Source organism: Bombina bombina, chromosome 3, assembly GCF_027579735.1.
Source record: "Bombina bombina isolate aBomBom1 chromosome 3, aBomBom1.pri, whole genome shotgun sequence".
NCBI classification, from domain to species: Eukaryota; Metazoa; Chordata; class Amphibia; order Anura; family Bombinatoridae; genus Bombina; species Bombina bombina.
The window spans coordinates 346,971,705-346,985,698 of NC_069501.1; the positions used below are offsets into that span (position 1 = coordinate 346,971,705).

Genomic DNA, 13,994 nt, shown 5'->3' on the forward strand with positions numbered 1-13,994 from the left:
CAGAAAGGTGCATCCATTGGCTAAAAGTGTCCTACAGAAATATCAACCAGCCAAGAAATCATAGGAGGGGAATCATTACAGACTAAAGGACCACTACTTCTTTGGCTCATCCCATGTGTTAACATTACCTCATATGATTGGGGTAATTTCTGGTAAGAAGACAATCATTTACCAGTCTTCATCTGCATTTCCTTACTTATTTTGTGGGACTTTAGTATCTATTATTATTAATTAATTAATTAATTAATTAATTAATTAATTATTATTATACTTTGAAAAAGTTTATCAATTCTGTGCACTGAATTATTCTGATTATTTCTTCTTGATTTTCTTATCGTTCTAATTATGTCTGATATTGTTTATACAAATAATTAAAGGGACAGTAAAATCAAAATTAAACTTTCATAATTCAGATAGAGCATGCTATTTTAACCATCTTACCAATTTACTTGTCATCTGATTTGCTTTGTTCTATCTGTATCCTTTGTTGAAAATAATACTTAGGTAGGCTCAGGAGCAGCAATGCACTACTGGGAACTAGAAGCCAATTAGTGGCTGCACATATATGCCTCTTGTCATTGGCTCAACTAATGTGTTCATATAACTCTTAGTAGTGCATTGCTGCACCTTCATCAAAGGTACCAAGAAAATAATAAAAGTAAACTGGAAAGTTGTTTAAAATTGTATGCTCTATCTCAATCATGGAAGATCAATTTTGAGTTTTATGTCCCTTTTAATGTTTTGTTTTGTTTTTTAACATAGAACTAATAGAGAAAAAGCTAAAATTATTAAGGTGGCTTTATGGTCAAAATAAAGAATTCTGTTAAAATTAATTTTATAGGTCTTATGTAATTATAAATTGCAATCAACCCCCTTTCTAGATTTGACTTTTTGCAGGCAAGTCACTCACAACATGAGAGTAAGCTCAGAGTATGTGCTGGAGAATGTGCAGAGTGCTGATTATGTCACATAAAAGGTCATACATAACCTTTTACAGTTAGTACTGGTCAAATTAGTGCGCATGCACCTACCTCGTATAATGGGAGATACTTACATGCATCTGGCTGGGGGGCTGTGTAAAGTTTTATTTTGTTTTATTATCTTTTTGTAATTCTGCATTTGCAGACGTACATTTTCCTATAAATGTTATTTTCAAGATTTACCTTAACGTCCTTTTAGCAATCCCAGTTTAAAACAAATAGAATAGGCAGACTGGATGAGATCTACCTTCTTATACATTTAATGTAAGACAATGATAACATTTTGTGCAGCTCAAGCAGGTCTGTATTTTCATGCATGAGACTTATTTCACCAGCTTTTGGATTTCACCGTTTTCCAATGATTCACAATCAGCTTCAATATCACCTGCATTTGGCAGTTCATTGGATATGTGGATTTCAATTGTGCTTGTTTCAGAATCTAGAGAGGAAAAAACAAAAATTGATCATGTCCACTTAGGTTACAAAGCACAGCCTATTTCTATTAATTAATAACTTAAAAGGGACAGTCTACACCTTAGTCATCCTAAAGTCTTACTTTAGATTAAGCTGCAAATATCCTCCTGCACTAATTCCTATATCATGCAGCAGTAACAGTAAAAAAGTTATTTCAAAATGAATATTGTTTCAGGCGACTTGAAATGGCTGCCAAACACCGCCCACTAATGACATTACGATCTGGACTCCATCTAGGCATTCTGCCAAATAGCATTGATAGTCTGTTTAATCTAATTAGTGAGTCTTTTGTAACTAGTAAAGTTGATAATGCAGCTTAGATTGTGATGTCATCAGTGGGCGGAGCTTGGCAGCCATTTCAAAGTGGCCAGAAGCAAAATTAATTTTAAAATAACTTTTTTACTGTTCCTGCTGCATGATATAGAAAGGGGCGCAGGGGGCAATTTGAAGCTTAATCTAAGGTAAGACTTTAAAATGACTATGGTTTAGACTGTCCCTTTAAGGGATTGTGTATCTGTACAACATTAAATGCAATTGTGTACAGCTACATTATTTCAATGATTACAGTAATATCTGTAGAAATTTAAAAAAACATTAGGTACATTACTTACATTTATTTTCATACATTTTGCTTTTTTGAAAGGGGCTCAAAACAAATGAAAAATTTAAAGGGACACTATCATGTAGAAATGCATTTATGTTGATCATTTGATGGAGAAGAATTTTACTATGAGTAAGACACTTACCTTGCTAAGTATTTTTTCATCCATTCAGCCTTTAATACAGCTGTGCTCATGGGAGATAAATCTTCTGGGCAGAAACACTTTGATTATGAGTTGTTGCGTCTGCATGTTAGCCAAAAGAACTTGGTTTAATTAGAAAATGAATATACATGTGTAAATATTGTGTAATTCATTTAGTAGCAAGGAAATCAAATTTTCAGAAATAGAAAAAATCTTCCTATTATACAAAAAAAAAATGTTTAGCTTGAGAAATGTTTATTCATAGTAAATACTTCCTCTTTATTACATTATAGTGCCCCTTTAAGAAAAAAAATGAGCAGACTCTACTATAACAAATGTCTATGTGACATTTACCAGTTTAGTTCCACCTAATGACAACAACACAGTTTTAGTCGCTTCAAGGACATCTCACATACGAGTGTAGAGGAACACTGAAATCAAGATTTTTCTATAATATATATGATATAGCAGCATTTAAATATGCTGAGAAAAAGACTGTTTACACAAATATTGCAGTTTTAGTTGTCATTTGCAAGAAGTGCTCATTGGTTAAAAGGTTTTAAATAACAGCCAAAGAACATTAGTGGAATGTACCGATCAACCAATGAGCATTAGAAGTGCACAAATGATACTGATGTATAAGTTCAAACAGCTTTTACTTAGCTCTATTTCAGCAAAAAAACATTTTAATGTTTAAATACTGCTCTTTGGATTATATAATTTGCTTGAGCATTATGTCCCTTGAAAGATCCATCAATAAGCCTAACATGCAGCTATGTAGAAGGGTAAATGAACATGAACTAGAGTTTACAGCATTGTTATCTAAAAAAAAGCCCAGGGCTCCACCAATTCTTCCTTCACAGTACCTCTTCCAGTTTACAGAGTGGCCTTTAAAGGAACAGTGTACGTGGAGGTTTAGAATAGATCATGCCCCTATGGGGGTGGTGCAGAAAGATACTAAAATGTTCATTTCCCATTGTTCTTGCTAAGTATTGGTCTTACTGTCTATAGAGAAATAAGATAGTTGTTTGTAAATATATAAATATAAGCAAATGAGGTATGCTCTTCCTGCAAGCTCAGCCACTTTGATTGGGTTCTGATCTCAATTAGCAGAGATAGCTACTTCATATGCAAAAATATACATAAAGGAGTAATTTCCAACACATTTTAAACTCTGCTGTTGGTATAGTAAGTCATTCTAAATATGTTGAGGGTAAACCAGTTTTACATTTAAAGGGACAGTCTACACCAAAATTGTTATTGTTTAAAAATATAGATATTACCTTTATTACCAATTCCCTAGTTTTGCATAACCAACACAGTTATATAAATGCACTTTTTACCTCAGTGATTACCTTGTATCTAAGCCTCTGCAAACTGCCCCCTTATGTCAGTTCTTTTGACAGACTTGCATTTTAGCCAATCAGAGCTGGTTTACTGGAACTCCACGTGCATGAGCACAGTTATCTATATGACACACATGAACTAACACCCTCTAGTGGTGAAAAGCTGTTAAAATGCCCTGAGAGAAGCGGCGGCCTTCAAGGGCTTAGAAATTTGCATATGAACCTCCTAGGTTTAGCTTTCAACTAAGAATACCTCGAGAACAAAGCAAAATTGGTAATAAAAGTAAATTGGAAAAATGTTTAGAATTACATTCTCTATCTGAACCATTAAAGTTTATTTTGGACTAGACTGTCCCTTTAACTAATTCCTGTTCACTGTCTGTATACATCTGCTTTACATACCTCTGTGTATGAATGTGTATGCTTGCTGCACTTACCTTCATAGATATCTGAAGCTTATTTTTATTTTTTTGTTCAACGTTGATGTATTAAAAAATAAAATTCTAATCTAGTTCCTTGTTTGAAAGGGTTTGACAATTTTAAATTAATTGTGCAGTAGCACGAAAGAAGAGAGTTTTATATGAATGTGCAATATAAGAATTAAACTACAAAGTAGTACACTTATTAACTGACATATAAATTAGTTGAAGAACTCACAAACTAATTATTACTGTAATTATTTTTTCATTTATTTGTAATGTCATTATATTTCCCATCACAACATAAAACAAGACTGGGGAGGTACACAGCGGTATCTGAGAGTCCTGCTTCTGAGAGAGAATACAATATAAGGTAATTGCTAGAGAGAAGGAGAAGATGGTTGCTTGATGCATTAGTTGATAATTATAGAAAAGTGCATTGAGGATATCATTACTTTGATAGCTGGGTAAGTTGCATGAACGGGAGAGACTAGAGAGTTAGGACATAAACTTCTTTGTCAATTCTGAGGGAAGTTTGAAACGTGAGGGTGGGATAAATGAATGAAAGGAGTTACAAAGGCATAATATTGTGCTTCTGGCCAGTTATGAGTTACACATGCTGCAGAGTGTGCAAGGCATAATATTGTGCTTCTGGACAGTTATGAGTTACACATGCTGCAGAGTCACAGGCATAATATTGTGCTTCTGGACAGTTATGAGTTACACATGCTGCAGAGTGTGCAAGGCATAATATTGTGCTTCTGGCCAGTTATGAGTTACACATGCTGCAGAGTGTGCAAGGCATAATATTGTGCTTCTGGACAGTTATGAGTTACACATGCTGCAGAGTCACAGGCATAATATTGTGCTTCTGGACAGTTATGAGTTACACATGCTGCAGAGTGTACAAGGCATAATATTGTGCTTCTGGACAGTTAAGAGTTACACATGCTGCAGAGTGTGCAAGGCATAATATTGTGCTTCTGGCCAGTTATGAGTTACACATGCTGCAGAATTTGCAAGGCATAATATTGTGCTTCTGGACAGTTAAGAGTTACACATGCTGCAGAGTGTACAAGGCATAATATTGTGCTTCTGGCCAGTTATGAGTTACACATGCTGCAGAGTGTGCAAGGCATAATATTGTGCTTCTGGACAGTTATGAGTTACACATGCTGCAGAGTGTGCAAGGCATAATATTGTGCTTCTGGACAGTTAAGAGTTACACATGCTGCAGAGTGTACAAGGCATAATATTGTGCTTCTGGTCAGCTATGAGTTACACATGCTGCAGAGTGTGCAAGGCATAATATTGTGCTTCTGGACAGTTATGAGTTACACATGCTGCAGAGTGTGCAAGGCATAATATTGTGCTTCTGGACAGTTATGAGTTACACATGCTGCAGAGTGTGCAAGGCATAATATTGTGCTTCTGGACAGTTATGAGTTACACATGCTGCAGAGTGTGCAAGGCATAATATTGTGCTTCTGGACAGTTATGAGTTACACATGCTGCAGAGTGTGCAAGGCATAATATTGTGCTTCTAGACAGTTATGAGTTACACATGCTGCAGAGTGTGCAAGGCATAATATTGTGCTTCTGGCCAGTTATGAGTTACACATGCTGCAGAGTGTGCAAGGCATAATATTGTGCTTCTGGCCAGTTATAAGTTACACATGCTGCAGAGTGTGCAAGGCATAATATTGTGCTTCTGGACAGTTATGAGTTACACATGCTGCAGAGTGTGCAAGGCATAATATTGTGCTTCTGGACAGTTATGAGTTACACATGCTGCAGAGTGTGCAAGGCATACTATTGTGCTTCTGGACAGTTATGAGTTACACATGCTGCAGAGTGTGCAAGGCATAATATTGTGCTTCTGGCCAGTTATGAGTTACACATGCTGCAGAGTGTGCAAGGCATAATATTGTGCTTCTGGACAGTTATGAGTTACACATGCTGCAGAGCAGTGATGTGCAGTCACTAGAGGCAGGTGAGGCAGTGCTTCACCTCTCATATGGGCAAAAATATATATTTTTTTTATTGACTTAAAAAAAAAAAAAAAAAAAAATTGTATTTTTTTTCCCCAGCATTTTTTTTTTCACAGCTATATGTTGTGCAATGAAGAGGCACAAGCAGGTCTGCCCACCATTACACAAAATGCTGTGCCATCTACTGGATGAAAGTGGTTAAGATCATTGCATGGCCCATTAACTGCTTATTTGAGGCAGTCCTATTTGGGCTGAACCAATCCAGTGAGAGGCATTAGTAAATGGAACTTAGGGTTGGGGCTGGATGTTAAATCATATAAAATAAAACAAAAACGGAAAAAAACAACTTTCATTTATTTTGTTGCTGTCCTGTGAACCTGCTAGCTTTGCTAAAGTGAAAAAGAGAGTTCTGTTCTTCCCCTCTAAGTGCAGTGGAATGTGCCACTGTCACTTCCTGAATCCTTACAGAGCAGGAAGAGAGAGAGGCACAGAGAGCACTGTTTCAGCCCCATCTTATTAAAGTAAGATTTTACTGAAAAGGATTCTGTTAGTGAAAATGATAATTCAATGAATGTGGTTTAGTGTTTTTTTTACTCTTTTACAGCAAAGGATCGTTTTTGTATTTTGTTTACTCAAACTTTACACCCACTAACTTAGCAGCTTGCCTCTGTACTGCACACTAATGTATGGTCTCATTTAGTTATAGTCTCACTTAGTCTCTGTAGCTTTGCTGTTTTATTACTTAAAAATGCAGTGGGCCCTCTCCCCCCCCCCCCCTTGTATGTGTGTGTGTGTGTGTGTGTGTGTGTGTCTCTCTCTCTCTCTCTCTATCCATCTCTCTCCTTATGTGTTGTTCTCCCCCATGGTCTCTTTTTCTCTCTGTCTCTCTTCCTCCCCCTCAGACTCTCTCATCCCTTATGTGTCTCTCTAACCCTCTGTGTGTGATTGTGTCTCTCTCTAACCCTCTGTGTGTGATTGTCTCTCTCTCTCTATCTCTAACCCTCTGTGTGTGATTGTGTCTCTCTCTAACCCTCTGTGTGTGATTGTCTCTCTCTCTCTCTCTCTCTTTCTCTCTAACCCTCTGTGTGTGATTGTCTCTCTCTCTCTCTCTCTTTCTTTCTCTCTCTAACCCTCTGTGTGTGATTGTGTGTATCTCTCTTTCTCTCTCTCTAACCCTCTGTGTGTGATTGTGTCTCTCTCTAACCCTCTGTGTGTGATTGTGTCTCTCTCTCTCTATCTCTAAACCTCTGTGTGTGATTGTGTCTCTCTCTAACCCTCTGTGTGTGATTGTGTCTCTCTCTCTCTCTCTCTCTCTCTCTCTCTAACCCTCTGTGTGTGATTGTGTGTCTCTCTCTCTCTCTCTTTCTTTCTCTCTCTAACTCTCTGTGTGTGATTGTGTATCTCTCTCTCTCTTTCTCTAACCCTCTGTGTGTGATTGTGTCTCTCTCTAACCCTCTGTGTGTGATTGTGTCTCTCTCTCTCTCTCTAACCCTCTGTGTGTGATTGTGTCTCTCGCTCTCTCTCTAACCCTCTGTGTGTGATTGTGTATCTCGCGCTCTCTCTAACCCTCTGTGTGTGATTGTGTCTCTCTCTAACCCTCTGTGCAGGACCGTCTTTAACACAGGGCAAAAGGGACAGCTGCCCTGGGCCCAGTCTCTGTTGAGGGGCCCAAGAGTCCTAAAAAAAAAAAATTTTTTTTTTTTTTTTTTTTTAATGATTCATACCAGACTGCTGATGTGACATGGGGAACACACACATTCAGCCCTAATACTGTCACAGTCAATCTGTGCAGCTGCATACACTGCTCTCTTCAGTCTTGAGGCTGTGTGACTCATCTCACACTGTATCCATGCAGCCTTGGACAGACAGCATCATGTCTACTGGTCCCCTTAGCCCTGCTCTTTCTGCTGTGGCCCTAAGATCAACTAACTGAAGTTTGTTAGGGGAATAGTGCAATGTAGAAAGGTGTCAGTGGGAAGAATAAGTGAGTGCACACATGCCCCTCCCCATGCAGCATTGTCTAGTTCAGGGTGAGAGGGAACTTGTTCCTAGCAAAGAAGCTACATGTGCTGGTGTGGCTGATGTATAGCGTCATGCTGATACTTCACACATTAATGTAAGGTTTATTTTTATAGTTTTTATTTTCTCTCTGTCTCAGATTTTACAGCTTCCCATAGTAGTTCTGCTGTTCAAGTCAGTAAACTTATATTTGTCTGCACCTCCATGCTTCCTCCTTTATCTTGCTTTGCTCCTGTTGGCTGCCCTATATCTCTTTAACCAGCTAACCTCACACCAGAATCACATTCAAAAGAATATTAAATGAATCCACAGTGGAGGAATTTATATATTTATTTACTTATTAGTTCTGCTTAGGTCCAGTTTCACATATTGCAATTTTTTTTAATTTTTTTTTTTTTAAATGATTAGCCCAGCAGTGGATGATCCACCGCTGGGCTAATAATAAATAAAAATTGATTTAGTTGTTTTTTGGGATGTTGGGGTGGAGAGCGAAATTGCATGGGGTGGGGGTGGGGGGGGCCCAAGAAAATTTTTGCCCAGGGTCCAATCAATATTAAAGACGGCCCTGCCTCTGTGTGTGATTGTGTCTCTCTCTCTTTCTCTCTAACCCTCTGTGTGTGATTGTCTCTCTCTCTCTCTCTCTCTCTCTCTCTCTCTAACCCTCTGTGTGTGATTGTGTCTCTCTCTCTCTAACCCTCTGTGTGTGATTGTGTCTCTCTCTAACCCTCTGTGTGTGATTGTGTCTCCCTCTTTCTCTCTCTCTCTCTAACCCTCTGTGTGTGATTGTGTCTCTCGCTCTCTCTCTAACCCTCTGTGTGTGATTGTGTCTCTAGCTCTCTCTCTAACCCTCTGTGTGTGATTGTGTCTCTCGCGCTCTCTCTAACCCTCTGTGTGCGATTGTGTCTCTTTCTTTCTCTCTCTAACCCTCTGTGTGTGATTGTGTCTCTCTTTCTCTCTCTCTCTCTCTAACCCTCTGAGTGTGATTGTGTCTCTTTCTTTCTCTCTCTCTCTCTAACCCTCTGTGTGTGATTGTGTCTCTCTCTAACCCTCTGTATGTTATTGAATCATTGTGTCTCTCTCTCTTTCTCTCTCTCTAACCCTCTGTGTGTGATTGTCTCTCTCTCTCTTTATTTCTCTCTCTCTAACCCTCTGTGTGTGATTGTGTGTCTCTCTCTCTTTCTCTCTCTAACCCTCTGTGTGTGATTGTGTCTCTCTCTTTCTCTCTCTCTAACCCTCTGTGTGTGATTGTGTCTCTCTCTCTTTCTCTCTCTCTCTAACCCCTCTGTGTGTGATTGTGTCTCTCTCTCTTTCTCTTTCTCTTTCTCTCTAACCCCTCTGTGTGTGATTGTGTCTCTCTCTCTTTCTCTCTAACCCTCTGTGTCTCTCTCCCCCGTCTGTCTCTCCCTCTCCCCCCGAATGCTTCTCTGTGTTTCTGTCTACCTTTTATTTAATTAATCAATTGATAGTGCCACCTGATCGTGTGGCTTTATTTAAAGGGGTGAGGCCAAGCGCCCCACCATCTTTAGATTTCACCAGCCGCCACTGGATCAAGACATTTTTATATTTACTGCATAATGAAAGAATCTATAAGCATAATTTGCAGCATTAAAGTAAAAAATATGTTTTAAACATATTTTAATGGGCATGGATTTCTAGATCTCATAATCAGAGCAAGCCTTGTGTTATCTGGCAAGAGTTTCTGTTACAATCCTTTTAGACTAAAATCAGATGTTTACTAAGTTGACCAGTTTTCCAAGACACCATTTAAAGGGACATGAAACCCATATCAATCCCATATGCAAATTTAAATAACTTTCCAATTTACATCTAATATCTATTTTTTTCATTCTTTTGATATCCTTTGTTGAAAATCATATCTAAATATGCTCAGTAGCTGCTGATTGGTGGCTGCACATAGATACCACATGTGATTGGCTCACCCATGTACATTGCTATTTCTTCAACAAAGGATATCTAAAGAATGAAGGCGTATCCTAGCCACTGCCTCACCAGCCTCTGACGTCACTGCACGTCACTGCTGCAGAGTGTACAAGGCATAATAGTGTGCTTCTGGACAGTTATGAGTTACACATGCTGCAGAGTGTGCAAGGCATAATATTGTGCTTCTGGACAGTTATGAGTTACACATGCTGCAGAGTGTGCAAGGCATAATATTGTGCTTCTGGACAGTTATGAGTTACACATGCTGCAGAGTGTACAAGGCATAATATTGTGCTTCTGGACAGTTATGAGTTACACATGCTGCAGAGTGTACAAGGCATAATAGTGTGCTTCTGGACAGTTATGAGTTACACATGCTGCAGAGTGTGCAAGGCATAATATTGTGCTTCTGGACAGTTATGAGTTACACATGCTGCAGAGTGTGCAAGGCATAATATTGTGCTTCTGGACAGTTATGAGTTACACATGCTGCAGAGTGTACAAGGCATAATATTGTGCTTCTGGACAGTTATGAGTTACACATGCTGCAGAGTGTGCAAGGCATAATATTGTGCTTCTGGACAGTTATGAGTTACACATGCTGCAGAGTGTGCAAGGCATAATATTGTGCTTCTGGACAGTTATGAGTTACACATGCTGCAGAGTGTTTAGCTAGTTCAAATAAAGAAATAAACCTAAAGGAAGAATTTCAATTCACTTATATTCTTCTTGTATAACAAGTCATTGAAAATCCATTAAGGGGAATCTAGTTTTAACTAACCATCTGGAAATGTGGGCACAAGGTGTTAAATGAAGGGTGAGGGTGCTGTATTGCAGACAACGTTGTAAGTGTATTTAATGAGGGGCAGCAGAATATGATCTTTGAGTGCAGTGCAAGAGTCTTATAATCTGATCTCACAAAAGAGAAAAAGGTGTTAATAGCGAGAATTTAAATAGATGTGATTGCTTGTGTGAAGTATCTCGTATCACAGACATGTCCTAAGCTGATGAGGTTGTCTCTATTTTTTTTTCACGTTTTCTCATATACACACGTAACAGTGGACTATTTTATAAAGGCTGTTTTTTTGTTTTGTTTAGTGAGATAGAAGCAGCTCCAATGATTTAAATCACGCCACTCTATGCTCCGACAAAGTGCAGTACAAATCACATGAAATCTCATCATTTTCAAGCAGTGATGTTGTGCCAAGTTTTTTCAATGAAAAGTAAATTTCACAAATATGTTACATTGAATCTTGATGTTATAACGGGAAATCACGTTGCAATCTTGTGATAAACTGCGTCTGTATGCAAATCTATTGGTTATACCAGTAATAAGGAACAGCTTTTGATTTTACACTTGTGGGAGATCTCAATAAAACTTAAAGACCATTTCTCCTTTTTAAAGTGAAATGGGGAAGGGCAGTAGTGTTGGTAAATTAATGTTGTCAGTTTATATTATACATTTAACGAAAAAAATCTTTAAAAAAAAAAAGATTTTTCTAAGATATTTTTTGAGGACACATTATCTTTTACATGGTAAAGATATACCACAATTACTGTCCTGTCAATCCACCTATTCACAGCCAGGGGGCCCTCTCACTCTAAAATTGGAAACAAAGGTTCTTTTATATTTTACACCTTAAAAGATCCTAAATCACAGTAAAAATGCTCTAATTTGCTCCTAGGAGTCAGGCCAACTCGGTCAACCATGTAATCTTAATCTAAAAAAAAATAACAAATTATTATTTGCTAAGAAATAAGGAATGAAAATGAATTTAATAAAAGAGCTTTCATTAGTCCCTATTTAAAGAGACATCAAATTAGTTGAGATTATAATTCTTTAGAGAGAATAATTTATTGTGTAGCCCATTAAAGGGACATTAAACCCAATTTTTTTCTTTCATGATTCAGGTAGAGAATACATTTTTAAACAACATTCTAATTTACTTCTCTTATCTAATTTACTTCATTCTTTAGATATTCTTTGTTGAAGAAATAGCAATGTACATGGGTGAGCCAATCACACAAGGCATTTATGTGCGGCCACCAATCAGCAGCTACTGAGCCTAACTAGATATGCTTTTCAGCAAAGGATATGAAGATAATGAAGCAAATTAGTTAATAGAAGTAAATTAGAACTTTGTTTTAAATTGTGTGCTCTTTCAAAATCATGAAAGAAAAATTTTGTGTTTCATGTCCCTTTAACAAATCTAGACAAGTCAAAAAGAATCAATGTATCCAGAGGTTTTCTTTGAGAAAAACAAGTCCTTTGACTTGACTAGATTTGTTAATGGTCTACACCCTTGTTTCTCCTGGGGGTACTTGGGGCATTGACAAGGGGTACTCCTGGGGGTACTTGGGGCATTGACAAGGGGTACTCCTGATGTAGCTATTGTAAACATGACATATCAAAAAAAGCTGTGTTTTAAGGTCTATCCTCGAGAACTACTAACAAGGCAGAGTGTGAGTATTTCCCTGCCTATGTTAGACCTCTGCTCTATCACTGATTCATCTCAAATTAGTAAAACCAAAGATGGGCTTAGATCTGGCTTGTTAGTGACATATGAGGACTGGAGTTGAGCTTTACTGATATGAACAGAGAAAGTGTATTACTGTGACTGTGACAAGTGGCAGTTAAATGTGCCACTGGGAAATAGGTAAAGTGCATCATACTGAAGTGAGCTGCTGTAAAACAAGATAGATAAACTGTTCATGAAATGGGTATTAAGAATATGAAGATGGTACCATAAATATTACTTTCCTCATCATGCATAACATAGTTTATTTTCCTATGTTTTATTGTAAGAAGCTAAGTAATTGCATCTAAGTATTAATATCTATGGATTATATTTTTGTGTTTTATGTGTTTATTATTCTCTGTGGTAATTTTGCCAAATATTAAATTCCGGAAAACATAAAACAAATATCAGATTCCTATATATTTACTTCATTAACATATCTGATACAAGCTTGTGAAATCAAATGTTGCACAATTTCCATTTTTTCTTATGTAAAAGATAATGTGCTACATTTGGGGTACATAGAAATTAAATGAATGTCTACAGCGATGTGTATTTATGTGTTTATATGTGTATATATGTGTATTCATGTGTATTCATGTGTATTTATGCGTTTATATGTGTATATATGTGTATTCATGTGTATTGATGCGTTTATATGTGTATATATGTGTATTCATGTGTATTTATGGGTTTATATGTGTATATATGTGTATTCATGTGTATTTATGCGTTTATATATGTGTATTCATGTGCATTTATGTGTTTATATGTGTATATATGTTAGAAAAATGGCACCAATAGTCTTGCTCTACACAGGGTTGCCAACAAACTTCACTTTGTAAAAATAGCAATATCTGCAAAGCGCAATAAAACGAGGTATGCCTGTACATATCTAGATAATATTCTCAGGCTAATCTTTGCATTGAATACATCATTAAATCTATAATTTATTTACTGTTTTATGTCCCTTTAATAAATGCAAGGAGTGAGCTGTATCAGTAAATGCTAAAGTAATCTACCACAAAAAGAGGATGTTATCACTTTTAATTCAGCAAAAAATTCTTCGTAGTTGAAAAAATAATTCACAGTGGTCACAAAATATACTGTACAATTTGTATCTGTAACACAGCATCACATTGTAAAACAATAAAAGAAAACTGGATTTTTGACCAGATGAGGAGTCATCATCAGATAACTACCAGCCTTGGTAAACCGGAGAGTTTCTGTGCAGTCTCTCTATACTTCCATTACCTTCAGAAATAATGCTCAATGCGTCATCTGTTTGCTGGCTATTCCCAAAGTCAGTCTTACTCTGGTTCTGGATGTAGCCAGGGTAGTCCAGGAAAGAACCATTGGGAACAGTTTGTACAGGCTCATTAGCAGCAGAAGTAGACAAACGCTCCCAACCTGTTTCTTTTTGTCGAAAACTTAGTTCAATATCACAACCTGTCCATCCATAAAATGCCAATGAGAAAAGGAAGCCTTGCATTGGATTCAGTATGCCCTAAAATGTAGGTATACATAGATGTTAGATTAACCTAAAGACAGATATGCAGCGT

General features: G+C 37.3%; 1 protein-coding gene across 3 annotated transcripts in view; it reads right to left on the reverse strand.

Moving 5' to 3' along the window:
* Nucleotides 1-302: 302 nt before the first annotated feature.
* GPR143 (G protein-coupled receptor 143) overlaps nucleotides 303-13,994 on the reverse strand; it is a 111,760-nt gene continuing 98,068 nt past the window's right edge. For 2 of the 3 annotated variants that reach the window (XM_053706455.1, XM_053706457.1), the window contains exons 8-9: nucleotides 13,687-13,939; nucleotides 303-1,419 (exon numbers count right to left, since the gene is read on the reverse strand). In XM_053706455.1, the coding sequence (XP_053562430.1) occupies nucleotides 1,304-1,419; nucleotides 13,687-13,939 (369 nt within the window). In that variant the 3' untranslated portion in view covers nucleotides 303-1,303. Of the gene's footprint in view, nucleotides 1,420-2,200; nucleotides 2,300-13,686; nucleotides 13,940-13,994 lie in introns of all 3 variants that reach the window. The other variant, XM_053706456.1, reaches the window with a different exon arrangement.